Raw genomic sequence first — 15085 nt, 5'->3', positions numbered from 1 at the left:
ACAGGGTGGCAAAGATGTGGGAAACCATGCACACTCATCATGACAGACAGTACAAGATTGTGAGAGATCTCAGATCCCTAGACAGCTCAAATGCCGCAAAGGAGACCACCGATCATCACCATGAGCGAACTGTTCAGCTGTGGCGGATTGTCAGCGAGTGGAGCTTACAGTTCCAAAAACTCATGAGTCATCAGAAAGAGTACATCCAAGCTCTTAACAGCTGGTTAAAACTTAACCTAATCCCAATCGAAAGCAGCTTAAAGGAAAAGGTGTCATCCCCACCTAGGGTTCAACGTCCTCCCATCCAAGCTCTTCTACACAGCTGGCATGAACAGCTCGAAAAACTTTCAATCGAGTTAGCTAAGGCCAAGAGCGCGATATCTAGCTTTGCGGCAGTCATAGAATCCATTATGATACTTCAACAAGAGGAGCGGAAACAGAAGGCTAAATGTGAAGAGACGAGGAAGGAGTACACCCGTAAGAATAGGGCGTTCGAGGACTGGCACCGCAAGTATTTGGAGCGGCAGACCCCACCAGATGATGAGGACCCAAATAGGCACGGCACGAATGTTAAGGACCCTGCGACAGATAGGCAGTTTGTGGTGGAGTCTTTGAAGAAGAGGTTGGAAGAAGAGGAGGAAGAGCACCAAAAACTCTGCAGACAGGTGAGGGAAAAGTCTGTGGGGAGTTTAAAGTCCCACTTGCCGGAGCTCTTCCGGGCCATGTCCGATTTTTCTCATGATTGTTCTGAGAAGTATAAGAAGTTGGCTGGCGTTTCTCAGCCTCCAGCAGACGATTCTCAGGCTCCGGCGAACGAGAGCCTGGCTTGAGAGAGTTATGGACTGTGCTGTGTAAAGATCTGTTGTGGTAGAACTGTAACCTGGTTTTCTTGCAGTTTCTTTGTAATTTAAGAACATCTGGTATTATGTATCTGTCTATCTATATATCTCTTGAATGGTACTTGACCGAGACTAGATTTCGGTGGCTTGTTAAGCCATTTTTTGAATGGCTGGTGCTTGGGAGTTTCTCTCCTCAGATGGTATTTGTTCCTACCTTTGATCCTTTCCTTTCTAGCTCAAGTGATGAAGTAAATGGGCTTGACCAAGGGGGACAAAATTTTCATGAGGGAAAATGTATATAACTACCACAGGTAGTTTTTTCTCCTGGACTCCTCTCGCTGCTGGACTGATGGGACCCATTGCCAAAATAAACGATAGAGATCCGCCTTATGTCTGTAAGATGTGCAATCTCGGCCCTAAGATTTTTTGGGCTGGGCCAATCAACAACGGGTCTTGCATCCATCCATGTATTACATGTCCATTCCAGGGCACCCCATTGGATCCACGTCACCCAACTGCGTTATCATTCTTTTGATTTAAAATTTTTCAGCACCGTTCTAAATGCAGTTGGGTGATGTGGATCCAATGGGGTGCCCTTGCAGTTGGGTTTCTGCAATGTCGCACTTCAGTTTAGCATTCCTTGCACATTTGCATATTCACTTTTATTAGCTTAAAACTAAGCAAATATGCTCAAATAAGAACCCCATTGATGAGATTAGTATGTGTTTGACTACCTTTTGATAAGTAAAACGATTTTGATTGGCAGATGTCACCTCAAGTATAAATAGTAAGTATTTGTTCTTCCACGTGAGGGGCTGATTGAGATTGTTTAAGCAAGTCGCTTAATCGTTGACCTCTCGCTGATTGATTCTGAGTGGCTTTATCGAGATCAGAAGAGAATTGTGCAATGGCTTCTTGCTCTGCGAATTTGATCATGTGTGATATTCTGAATCCTCATTACTAATGGAATTGAAATGATCTCTGGATTGATGAGAATTCTTTTGAATGGTTGATGTCACTAAAACGTAATAGTTCCGATGAACCAGACTACCTCATTAGTTTTAGGGAAATGATTTTAGCATTCCACTGTTTTGATTGGTGGCAAAAGTACATGTTCTTTTGCTTTGATTTTCCCTATTTCTTGTGCAACCGAACACATGGTGTTGTCTTTCTTTCTTCTTTCCTTCATCCTTTTCTACATTTTTTCTTCTATTATAGGAATTTGCTAGGGACCATCGCAGGCATTTTGCGGGCCAGCTGTTGCATGAGAGAGCCAGCCACCTCAGATGAATTAAATGAATAAGACAAAATCTGTTGAAAAGTGAGCTTAGGTGGCTTCTTTCTCATGCAAATGCCGGCCTGCATTTCTGCCATGGTTCCTAGCAAATCCCTCTATTATATATTTTGAGTGGACTACTCTTTTTTTTCATTCCTTTTTTTTTTAAATTTTCTTTTATCTCAACACAGAATTGTGTTATTCCCTTTCCTTTTGACTGACTTGAACCAATTATTATTAGGAAAATGATATTTCACACCTTTCCCACGACTTGGCCCCCTTTCAACAAGTTACACAGAAGCTGTGGAAATGTAGTGATTCCTAGAAAACACAGAGAGCATGAGTGGAAATGCTGGGAAAACTAGTGGAAATCACATATTCATTGTGTATCATCAATGTATGGAAATTCCCATCAACTATCAACTTCTACCTAACCCCCAATCCCACCTCCTCTCACTCCCCATCAAGGCCTCATTCCCATCAACTTTCAGCCCTCCCCTCACCCCCCAACCCCTCGCTCACCTCCCCTCACTCTCCATCAAGACCTACCCAGCACCCCTCAATCCCTCAGTCCTTTCCCCTTCTGAATTTAGATATTGCGGAGAACCCAGATCCTTCTGGTTTTTCTCTCACAACACCTTCACAGGGAAATCATCATCTGCCGATAACTTGGCCCCAATCTCCTCCCCCACCCAGTCTAATGATGATTAAGACAGGTGTTTGGAATATTAGAGGCCTAGGTACAACCCTCAAAAGGGATTCTGTTAGAAACTTGATTTATTCAGAAAACCTTTCCCTCCTCTGCCTCGTAGAAACCAGGGCTACTCAGGACCACTTCATCTCTTACACTCAAGAAATTATGCCCAATTGGAAATTTGTTAACAACTACTCTTATGCTCCTAATGGGAGAATCTGGGTTGGATGGAACCCTTCGGAGCTAACTTTCACCAAGCTCAATGAGTCCGATCAGCATATTCATGGGGAGATCTGGATATCTCAGATTCAGAAAAGGATGCTTATCACTGCTGTTTATGCCCACAATTATGGTAGAGAAAGAAGAAGACTCTGGGAAACTCTCAATCAAGTCAATCACTCTGGGATACCCTGGATTGCCCTTGGAGACTTTAATATTATCAGATTCCTTTCTGAAAAATTTGGAGGTTCTGAACCTTGCAGAGAAAACATAGAAGAATTTAATAACTGCATCATGGAATGCTCCCTTTCTGATCTCAAGTCTCTGGGGCAGACATTGTCATGGTCCAATAGTACCAGAGTTGGGAACTACAAACTACGAAGACTAGACCGTGCAATTGTCAACGATGATTGGCTCTCCAGTTTCCCATCTTCCTTTGCAGACTACACCAGTCCTATACTCCCTGATCACTCACCTATTGTTATTCACCTTCAGGATCGCACTAATCGCTCTCCCAAACCTTGCAGATTCTACTCAATGTGGCTCGATGATCTCTCTCTATTTGAAATTGTCGAACGTACATGGAACTTACCAATCCAAGGGACTCTCATGTTTCGTGTAACCCAAAAGCTTAAAAGAGTGAAATATGCGATCAAGACATGGAACCGTGACGTTTTTGGGAGGATAGACATAAAACTCCCCCTCATAAAAAAGGGTCTCGAAGCCGGCCAAGCTATGGCTAATGCCGATCCAGGGGATTGCAATATGAGGGAATATGTTGCTCAAACCAAAGAAAAATATCTCAGGGTGGCTAACCAAGAGGAATCCATGCTAAAGCAGAGGGCTCAGATCAACTGGTTGGCTTTAGGAGATTCAAACTCCCACTTCTTTCATGCTGCTATCAACTCTTCTATCAATAGAACAAGCATTCATGGAACCACTGATGACAGAGGTGAAACTGTTTCAGATCCTCATCAGATTGAAGATATTTTTGTCAGGTATTTCTCCGATATCCTAAATAATCATGACCACACTCCCATTCTTGACTCTGTTCCTGAACCTATAAAGAAACTTTCCCCTGCTCTTTCCAACTGGTTAACCAGGCCTGTTCAGAGGGAAGAAATTGATGAAGTTATCAAGAATTGTGATGGTGGTAAAAGTCCAGGACCCGACGGGTTCAATGGAGATTTCTACAAGGCTTTCTGGTTCCTCATTGGGAACGAAGTTAGTGAAGCTGTTGAAAATTTCTTCCAAAAGGGTAAACTTCTTAGATCAATTAATGCTACTTTCATTAGCTTAATCCCAAAAGCTTCGGATGCAAGAACCCCTGACAAATACCGTCCTATATCCCTCTGTAATTTCCTATACAAGATAATTACAAAAATCTTAGCTTCTAGGCTTAGACCTATCCTCTGTGAGATTATTAGCCCTAATCAATCTGCTTTTGTCAAAGGCAGAGTCATTCATGAAAACATCCTTCTCTCTAATGATATCATCCATAATTTTCATAAATCTGCCTCCCGTCCTGCAATGTGCCTTAAGCTTGACCTCAGAAAAGCTTTTGACAATGTTTGTCACACCACCCTTCTAAGTTTCATGCAGAAAATTGGTTTTAACCCGACCTGGTGCAATTGGATTTTCCAGTGCATCTCCAGCCCTTCTTTTTCCATTCTCCTAAATGGTTCTCCTAAAGGATTTTTCACCTCTACTAATGGGATTAGACAGGGTGACCCACTCTCTCCCCTGTTATTCTGTATAACCATGGAAATGTTCTCCTCAATCCTCAAGGAACCCAAGTATCTAGACTTTTCAAATCTCCCTTCTCAAGAGGAGATCTCACCATCAATCATCTTCTTTTTGCAGATGATGTAATGCTTTTCTCTAATGCTGACATCCCTTCCTGTAGAGGGTTAATTAGCTGCTTTCAAAAATTCACAGAATGCTCCGGGCTTTCCACCAACTTCCTTAAAAGTTACATTTTCTTTACAGGGGTTGATAACATCACAAAAGCTCAAATCTGTTCTTTGATAGAAATCCCAGAAGGTCACTTACCAGTAAGATATCTGGGTCTCCCCCTCTTCTCTGGCAGGTTGTCAGCAAGAGACTGCCAGCCTTTGGTCTCTAAAATCAGGAAAAAGATTTCTTATTGGTGTAATCGTTTCCTTTCAAGATCAGGGCGATTAGAGCTGATAAATTCTGTTCTGAATGCTCTTCAAATTTATTGGACTGCTGCTTTTAATTTGCCTCAGAGCACAATTGATGAAATTGAAAGAATATTCAGAAATTTTTTGGGGTCTGGATCTGATGTTTCAAATAAAATGCACCCTATAGCCTGGGATAAAATTTGTCATCCAAAAGATGAAGGGGGTTAGGCATAAGGAGAGTAAAAGACCTCAATGTTGCAGGGCAAATGATATGTTCTGGGAACTCTTGTCTAATAGAAAATCTCTATGGTCGGATTGGATCCACAGAAAATACATCAGGAAGCAAAATATCTGGCTTATGAAGATGCCCTACAACCCCTCTTGGGGATTTCGAGGGATTCTGTAGGTGAGACCTCTGATGGAAAAATTGATCTGCTATTCCATTGGGGATGGGCAAAATATTAATTTTTGGAATCAACCTTGGCATCCCGATGGCACTTTAGTCAACCTGATCACTGATAGCTCTCTTTTCACTAACATCAGTAGAAATGCTAATGTAAATGATATCCTTCAGGGCGGAATCTGGGGCCCAATTCTAAACCTTCCTCAGCTTCATGTTCTCAAAAGCACCATTGACAAAGCTATCTTAAATTTGGGGAATTCTAATGAGGTTATTTGGAAACCAAAGGACGATGGGAAATTCTCAATTAAATCAGCTTGGAACTCCAGTAGTGAGAAAATCCCGAAACCGCCTTGGACTCTCTCAGTGTGGTTTCCTAGTGCTATTCCGAAGCATGCATTCACATGCTGGCAAGCGTTATGGGGAAGGCTCCTCACAGCAGACAGACTCATCAGAATGGGCATTCAGGCATTGCCTTACTGCCCTCTATGCACTCATGGCTCTGAAAGTATTAACCACTTGTTTTTCAGGTGCGCATACTCCAAATGGATTTGGCATTCCATTCTGACCAAGCTGAATATTAGAAGAAGAGTGAAGGACATTACTGATGAAGAAACCTGGATCCGTGATCATTGCAGAGGCAAAAGTGCTTTTGCTATGGCAATTAAACTCCTATGGCATGCTTCAATTTACTTCATTTGGTTTGAGAGGAATAGCAGGATTCATAGCAATTCTCGATCCCACAAGCAGCAAGTTCTCCAAAATATCCTCCATACTGTCAAGATCAAGTTGATTTTCCTCCAAAACGAAGACGAGCTTGGCACCCCAAATCCAATCTGTTCTAATCTTTTCAATCTTTCTAACCAGCACAATCAAAAGGCTCAGCGGTGGTGCTACTGGAAGAAGCCCCCCCTCGGGAAAGTGAAAATCAACTCTGATGCATCGTTAACCGCTGGGAATGCTGGTATTGGAGGAATTGTGAGAAATCATGAAGGTATCGGCATTAGATTCTTCTCTCTGAATGTTGAAGTCGAAGCTATTCACCTGCTGGAATTAAAAGCCATTCTTCAAGGTGTGGTGATGGCATCCAAGAACCACCTTCGTAATATTTGGGTTGAATCTGACTCCCAAACGGCGGTAAATATTATCCTCAAGAAGTACCAGTGTCCTTGGAGAGCAATCTCTACATTAGCCAAACTAAACATCATCTTATCTGACATGGAATCATGGGAAATCTCTCACTCTTGGCGAGAAGCTAATACTGTTGCAGATTACTTATCTAAAATAGACTGTCCCTTTAAAGGAGAAGACATGGTTCTTGGACTTGCCCACTCCCCCATTCAGCAAGTCATTGATATGGACTCCATAGGAACTCTCTATCAGCGCATGTAACTGTTCCTCTCACTTGGATGCCGATCCCTTTCCCCCTGAGGTCATCTTTCTGTTGCTAGCTTCTCTACTGCAGGTCATCTCGGTATGGCTCAGATTGGGTGTAGTATGATTTGGGATTTTGGTCCCTTCGTGTTCCTCTGGGCATCCAGGGTCTTTGTTTTTCTGTTGGGGTTCTATTGAGGATTTCTCCTCGTGTTCTTCGGCTCTAATGCCGCTCTATTTGTAGCTGTATTGTTTCTTTTATGATATTTGGTGGGGGTCCTGCCTAACCCCAGCTTACCAATCAAAAAAAGGAAAAAAACAATGTATGGAAATTCTAAACAGTAACATCATTTCCATTCCCAGATAATAAAAACAGGCCAAGTGCTGAAGAACCATCAGAGACAAAACAAAAAGATCAACAAAATAAGGCCTACAAAACACAACACTGAGAGCCCCAAAAAGAAAGATTATAAACTGTTTTCCCCTCACTTCCCTCACAAAGCCTGAAAGTAAGCTTTTCTGTTGCTCTCAAAAAGTATTCTAGGCATCAAGTAATTCCTTCCAGGGGCCTTCATCATCTTTACAGGGCCTTTGATCATCTTCATAAGAGTCCAAAGATGACAAAAATAACACAACACTATCAAAAGCAGCACCAAAAATAACAGAGGATGCTTCTTGACTTTCCCTGTTGAAAATCCCACAATGCTTTTGAGAGAATGAAGAAGATTTTCTTTTGAAAAACCCACAAAGCTCTTCACCAAATGAAGCATTTCTCAAACTTTCTCTCCTGAGAAGACCACAAAGCTCTTCACCAAAGGAAGCATTTCATTAACTTTCTCTCCTGAGAAGACCACAAAGCTTTTCACCAAAGGAAACATTTCATTGACTTTCTCTCTTGAGAAGCCCACAAAGCTCTTCACCAAAGGAAGAATTTCATTCACTCTCTCTCCTGAAATGACCAGAAGGCTCTTCACCAAAGGAAGCATTTCATGAACTTTCTCTCCTGAGAAGCCCACAAAGCTCTTCACCAAAGGAAGCATTTCATAAACTTTCTTCCTGAAAAGACCACAAAGCTTTTCAACAGAGGAAGAGTTTCATTCACTTTCTCTAATGAAAACCCCACAAAACTCTCAACCAGAGGAAACATTTCATTCACCTTTTCCATAGAGAACCTCATGGATCCCTCCACCAAAGGAAGCAAGTCCTTCACTTTCTTTGCTGCAAATCCCATTAAGCAGTTGGCCATGATAACCAAATCTTTTCAATTGCCTGATAAGAATTGAGAAAAAGTCATTTTCTCTCAATTCTCAATTACTCATAAGTTCTAAGCAAAGAAAAGCCCGCCTTCATCTGTAAAAGACTTATATGCTTGAGGTTGGGAATGTCAAACGTTGTAACACCATTTTGATGGTAACATTGAACACGGTTATAAGTATGCCATGCATTTCCTTGGAAATAAGGGCTGAAGTTTTAATAGGGAGAAATCTGGGACTGTGTTTTTGAGAATTGTAATAGCCTTTGACAGCTGGGTAAAAAAGGATAAACAAGGTGAGTTCGTGAGATTATAAAAAAGGTAAGGGGTAAAGAAATGAATGGTTGCTTTGCATGGATAAACCAAGTATTCATGCAATTTCACCATCATCCAAAGTGATTAAGTGAGGTTATAACTTGTAACTTCTAAAGATGTGTTTTACGAGGGGTTATAAGTTTAAGGGCGCGTTTGGATTGTTCCAATAAATATTCAACACATTCCATTCGTAATCTTACTCCCCTATAAAGAGAATCTCAATTCCAATTCCAGTGTTTGGTAGATCATTGGAATCAGGGGAGGGAGGGAAGAAGGGAGAGATTTTTGGGAGGCCGTAGGGATGGATTTTTGGGATAGCGCAGGGAGAGGTTTTTGCAAGAGACTGAAGGGGAGAGCAGGCCGGAATTAAAGAATACCACCTCTTCAGACTGTATAAAAATCCGCCCAAAATTTCGGGAAATATTCCACCCGGGTTTCCCTTTACGCCAACGGTGCCAACCCAAACGTCGGAATTGGCAGACACAGAAGAACCTGATTCCCGATTCCAGCCATCCAAAATGCATTATAAGAGTGAGCATCTATTATGACATATACAGTGTCGAAACCAACATCACATATCAGATAGTAGGCTTATATTTAAGAGAAGTGATATATTCATTCGGTTTTTTTTTTCTGGAGCCAACCCCTTCTAGTGTATTTAAGATCATGGTTTTAAATTTCTCCGAAATGTTTCCGTTTCCATCCCACCGAAACCGAAATTACCAAAATGCATAAACCAAGATCATAAGCGTAATAGTAGTATATTATGTCACATGTATTACATAAGGGAAATGATATCAGCAAATTCATATTTTTATAATTGCACTAACCCATCTTTCATTATTATTTAAAGAGTTATTATAGTTCCCAAAAATCTCTCAGAAGCAGATTAAAAAAGAAAAGACAATTTGGGTTTGTGCAATTATTAAAACATGGTCGTGCTGATATCATTTCGTGTTACATGATTATATTTCTATGAATTGCATGTGAAATGTGATGCATGTATAAATATTTATATGAATTTCATGTGAAATTTGGTATGCACTAAATTATCAGACATGCGTGAAAACGCATGTCATTAGGTGTTCTATGTCTTTAAACCATTATGTATGGTTGTCTTGCTTATGTGATGGTTTCTAAGTGTAATTTCTGTTTGTGCATATATAGCATTTTTTGAAATTTCATCTTTAAATTTTATCATTTGCACCAAAATTTCCAACTAAGACCAAAGTGTTTTTGTTTCCGTGACGACCGAAATTTAAAACCTTATTTATGACTACTCTATTGCACTGCAATGGAGTGGCCGGAGGAAGGAAAAGTGACAAATATATCACTTCCCTATATTTAAATCATGTAATTGTGTCCCATCAGATTCCTCCTTTGCTTTTGTAAAGATGGAGAGCAGGCTTCTGCCTACTCCCTGCTACCCTCATGGGACTGGGGAGGGGTGGAAACCCTGATACAACCAAAGACATTCCCTCTGTTACTATAGGAGTGCCTTGTGCACCGGCCCCATGTTAGACGTTTGCCAACTTTAGAGATCCTAAAGTAATTGTGTTTCCATGATTTTGACTTTCTAAATCATGCATTTCCATGTTTAGAGTTGTTAACGTATATGGCCTTACATTTTAGCAACCTTTCATTAAAATAAGTTAATCTCTTGAATTTGGAAATGTTTTGGAAGGCAAGTTGGCTCAAATAACTTTGTTGATTTGTGTTTAAAGATCCAAAAAAATTTGGGCATAGTTAGAAGTTTTATGGGAGCTCTTTGCCTATTTAAAGAATCTTTTGGTCCATCTTCCCATCAACACAGAGAGGAGTTCATTAAGAGAGAGAGAGAGAGAGAGAGAGAGAGAGAGAGGTTTCCCATTAACCCATTAGTGTTGAGAGGTAAAAGAAGGCTAAGTGGAAATTTTGCGTCACTCTTGCACTCGGAAAAGTCTCAAGGATCGTCGCACTGCGTAATGGGGGAGTAATGAAGTATAAATGATTAAACAACATCAACTCTAACAGCTTAAGCTTTTTGAGTAATTGGTTGTTTCACGTGGTAAGCTTAAGCTTTTGGAATAATTGATTGTTTCAGATTCTCCCTCCAAGCTCCCATCCTAATAAACCTAGGGCTTTTAGGCTAGGTTTGACATGAATATTAGAACTATGGGTTCTCTCCCTTTATTAGATTCCTCCTTGGTTTAAGAACTAATGTTTACTCATCAAGTGACTCCCAATTAAGGATTATTGCTGGATTAAACCTCAAATGAAATGTACAAGGCTAGTGCTATGGAAAGATCGGAACGCCAAGGTTTTTGAAGGCTTTGTGAAGTCCCCTCACTTCCTTTCCATCAAGAGCCTAGCCCTAACCATCAATTGGCTAAGAGCGTTGCCTAGTTTTCGGTTTGTATTGGCTCATGACCTTTAGTAGGGATGGGCCGAGGTGTGTAATAGCATGGAAATGAGGCTGATAATAAATCAGGATTGGGAGCCACCGATTAGAGGTCTCCTAAAGTTAAATTTTGATGGCTCCAGCTTGGAGAATTTGGGGCCGACAGGAGGAGTACGCGGCCTTCTTAGAGATGAAAGTGGAACTACATTATGGGCATATATGGAATCCATTGGGATTGTCAACTATAATAAGGTGGAGATTAGAGCGGTGAACCAAGGAATCATGTTGATGGACAAAGAGCTTTTAGGCAAGGTCATAATAGAGGGTGACTCTTTGAACGTGATTAGAGGCTCACCCTTGGAGGCTTACTCGGCCAAATAAATGAGACATTGGATCGAGGGTAGGGTCATCCATTGCATTCCACCATGTGAGAAGATCGGCGAATAGTGAGTTCGACCATTTAGCTAGGGAAGGGGCTTCTAGGACAGAGCTCGAAACTTTCGACTTTTTCCCTCCTTGTGTTGTTTCCTTGTTCTCTTTGATCATCTCGATTGCCTCGGTTCTCCCCGTGTACCTTTCTATATCAATTCAATTCTTTACTATTCAATAAAATACAAGACTAAGGAAGGGAAATGATCCATCTCTCCCCCCCCCCCGGGCTGGGCAGGGGGTGCTCCTAAATGGATAAAATCCCCCCACGGCAACCCCCCTGACAGTTTCTGTGAGAATGGTACACTGCTCGAGGATAAATCCACCCCTTTTCCATTGCCTTTAAAGAATAAAATTGCGTGTTGGGGGGGGGGTATCATTTCCCCTAGGGCCCGTTTGGATGCCAAGAAGATTTTGATTTGGATTTCTCACATTTATAGCCCATTTTTCACTGTGATTTGGATCCAAATCAAATCCTTGGATTTCCAAATCGGCGATTGACAATGAAAAAATCAGATTTCCAAAACCCTCTTTGCTCCTCAACCTCTCCCCTCCAGTAGGAGTACCCCCTTCTCTCCCTGTCTCCCTCAACATGAGCTGTTGGGTCTATTCATTTTGTATTCAAAACTCAATTCCAAATCCAAATCCAAATCCAAAATATGAGGTATCCAAACAGCCAGCATACTAGAATAGTCATGGGGCATATCTTCGACATAACATACTGTACGCACAAGGTATGCAAACAGCAGACTTAAAAAATTGGCTGATGTAAACTAGCCCTTATAAAAGAATCCACAAAAAAAAAAAAAAAAAAAAAAAAATACAAACACCCACTTAAAGCAATCTATTTTGTTAAAATCAAAACCGATCACAACATCCTAATTAGATTCCTCCTTGGTTTGCAAAGGAAAGACATCAGTTTGTATTGAAATGAAGCAATGAACATATATCTCTTTGGTTGGTTTCAATTGCTCGAGATTAGACAAAATCTGAGAAGTAAATTGAAAAAGTGTACCACCACACAAGAAGGATTTGAAAGGATCCTTGAACTACACATGCCCAATATCCAAAAACCCCTGAAAATAAAAGCCACAACAAGAAAGTAGCAACAATTAACAAAAGAGAGGAAAAACCAGCAACAAGAACATTAACATGCTCAATTTCCTTTCACTTCTTTCCTCGCAAATCACGAAAGTAGCCTTTTGGGTTGCTCTCAAAGGGTGCCCTAGGCATCCTGAAATTTCTTCCTGGGCCTTTCATCATCTTTGGGGGACCTGGTTTGCCACTAAAATACCACAGCACAATTAAAAGAATCACCCCAGAAAGCACTGGGTGCTGCTTAATTTTCTCCATTGAAAACCCAACAAAGCTCTTTACTAAAGGAATAAGATGATCCTTTGTTATCTCCATTGAATAAATCCCAAAGCTCTTCACATAAGGAAGAGTATCATTCACTTTCTCTGCTGAAAAACCCACAACCCTCTTCACAGAAGGAAGAAGGTGTTGATTAGTTATCTCCATTGAAGAAGTCACAACGCCCTTCATAAAAGGAAGTGTTTCATTCACTTTCTTGGCTGAAAATCCCACAAAGCTCTTTGCTAAGGGAAGTGTTTCATTCACTTTCTTGGCTGAAAATCCCACAAAGCTCTTTGCTAAGGGAAGTGTTTCATTGATTCTCTGGGAGAGGAACTTGAAAAGACCCTCTAGTTTCACAGTAACATCTCTAGTTTCGGCCATCTTCACCTCCTCTTAGGATTAGAAATAAACTACCCTTTTAATAAGACTTGGTAGTTGCCACTTGACACAGATAAGAATCACCCAATACTACTTATGATTTATTTATTTTTTGTTAATTATTATTTCTCTTCTTTTTCTAAAGTTAAGAGTGCCCTTATGGAAATAGAGGAGTGCGGTCCGTCAACAATTATTTCTTATCAAGGTGGAAAATCTTTCGGGAGTGCCAGGTTTAGTGCTTTCTGATGGGAAATGGAATCAGAAACAGAATCATACGTGAGTAGACGACTGGATTTCACTCATTTTCTTCATGAATAACTGTCTAATTAACCTCAAAGATTATTGAAAAAAGTTTAAGAATCCGGGCGGTTTTTATACATTTCATTTGGGAGCTAATATAGGGAAGTGATATATTCGGGTCTTTTTTATTTATTCGGGACAGCCCCCTCTTTCATATTCATGACTACTCAATGGTGTTCGGCCTTAATGGAAACCAAGGGTCAACCACATCTAATGTATTAACTATTGTTTTTACACTAAAAGAGGTGGTCCAGGGAAGAAAAGGAGGCAAAATAGCTTGTATAATCCAGGATTTTACAATCCATGTATCCAAATGGCCTGTTTGTTCACAGAAATCTCAAAAACCTCATGCTATAGGAACAATTAAACGGAAAAAAAGAGAGAACATATAGCAAGAAATACTGAGAAAGAGAGAATTTGTTTATAGTTTCCCGATTTGTGTTCTACATGCGACAGAAAGAGAGAGATCTATTGGAACAATTAGAAAAAAAGAAAAAAGAAAAAGAAAAGAACATATAGCAAGAAATACTGAGAAATAGGGAGATTAGTTTATTGTTTTTAGATCTGTGTTCTACATGCAAGAAAAAGAACGATTTGCACAGAAAGCCAGACTAATATACACTGGCTATATACTTGATTGCTTGCCGAAATTCCGAGATTTCGGCCAAAATTCGGTAAAGGCGCTCGGAATGTCATTTTTTTTGGGCCGAAATTTTGGCTAAAATTCTATAAAGGAATAAAAGAAAAAAAGATACTTGAAGATATTTTCCAAGAAGATCAAGTCAACACACAAGGTCTTTCACCGGAGGAAAGTTACTAATCTTCACCGCCGATAAAGCATGAACCCCAGAGTGAAGCTCACACATTTTCTAACATCGAGGAACAAAAAAATGCTACGAAACCCCTCGTCCTCACAACCTTAATCGTTAATAAAAGGAATCAAGAAAGTTGTACCATTTTTCATTAATTACAATCCAATATAACTTGTCTCTGAGTTTTGTGATCTCAAGTTCATAGAATTTGCGCCCCCATTGTACACAATGGGTTACCAAGTTCATAAATGGGGTTATGGACTTTAAAGGAGGGTTTCACTACCTCATTGGGGGTTTGCAAGTCAATACAGAAGGTGTTCTACGGGGATTATCAAGTCCCTAAGGGGGGTTTCAAGTACTCAATTAGGGGTTTTCAACTCTCTACGCAAGGGGGTTTTCAAGTACCTAAAGGGATTACCAAGTAAGTAAAAGGGGAATTACCAAGAATGTACAAGGGCTTTTCAACCTCCTCCAATCGGGTTACCAAGCCTCTCCAAGGTGTATCAAGTGTCAAAACAGGTTTATCAGGTAAATATATAGGACTTACCAAAAACAAATAAGGGATTATCAAGTGCAAAAAATTGTGATTCATGTACAAAAGGGTTTACATAAACCATCTATATTCAGGTCATCAAACACTAGTACCAACTTTATTAGCAGGGTACCAACTCTAGAAGTGATTCAACTCACTTGTAGCAACTCTATAAAACGGTTTCAGAGATAATAGAAGCACAAGCCCTAAGTCACCATTTTAAAAGGGTTATAAGATAGGGTTATCAATCACAATAAAGACAGAGTTATTACACACAATACAGATAGGGTTATTATCACACACTAAAGACATGATTCAAACGCATTAATAGAAGCACAAATCCTAAGAGAGTAGATAAGCTACTAACCTTCACTTACACTTCGTG

The 15085-nt window shown here is 40.4% G+C and overlaps 3 protein-coding genes across 3 annotated transcripts in view; all 3 read left to right on the top strand.

Annotated features, from left to right (window-relative positions):
• LOC143856168 (nitrate regulatory gene2 protein-like) overlaps positions 1 to 969 on the top strand; it is a 29194-nt gene extending 28225 nt beyond the window's left edge. Inside the window, exon 4 of the mRNA XM_077366274.1 lies at positions 5 to 969. Coding sequence (XP_077222389.1) covers positions 5 to 830 — 826 coding nt within the window. The 3' untranslated portion in view covers positions 831 to 969. The remainder of the gene's footprint in view (positions 1 to 4) is intronic.
• A 1495-nt stretch (positions 970 to 2464) lies between these two features.
• LOC143869954 (uncharacterized) lies at positions 2465 to 7341 on the top strand. The gene is made up of 2 exons (XM_077376494.1): positions 2465 to 4026; positions 5018 to 7341. The coding sequence occupies exons 1-2, from the start codon at positions 2465 to 2467 to the stop codon at positions 5022 to 5024; spliced, it is 1569 nt and encodes a 522-aa protein (XP_077232609.1). The 3' UTR covers positions 5025 to 7341.
• On the top strand, positions 5591 to 6964 carry LOC143869953 (uncharacterized). Its single transcript, XM_077376493.1, has one exon. The coding sequence runs from the start codon at positions 5591 to 5593 to the stop codon at positions 6962 to 6964; it is 1374 nt and encodes a 457-aa protein (XP_077232608.1).
• Positions 7342 to 15085: the final 7744 nt, after the last annotated feature.

This window comes from Tasmannia lanceolata, unplaced genomic scaffold (genome assembly GCF_043159265.1).
Source record: "Tasmannia lanceolata isolate RefF3 unplaced genomic scaffold, GAP_Taslan_0.1 ptg000003l, whole genome shotgun sequence".
Taxonomy (NCBI): domain Eukaryota; kingdom Viridiplantae; phylum Streptophyta; class Magnoliopsida; order Canellales; family Winteraceae; genus Tasmannia; species Tasmannia lanceolata.
The sequence above is the reverse complement of the archived record's forward strand: the minus strand, read 5'-3'. Positions and strand labels throughout refer to the sequence as shown.

Excerpts from the sequence above, each read along its gene's own strand:
- LOC143869954 (XM_077376494.1), top strand. The coding sequence starts at position 2,465 with ATGCTGGGAAAACTAGTGGAAATCACATATTCATTGTGTATCATCAAT.
- LOC143869953 (XM_077376493.1), top strand. The coding sequence starts at position 5,591 with ATGGAAAAATTGATCTGCTATTCCATTGGGGATGGGCAAAATATTAAT.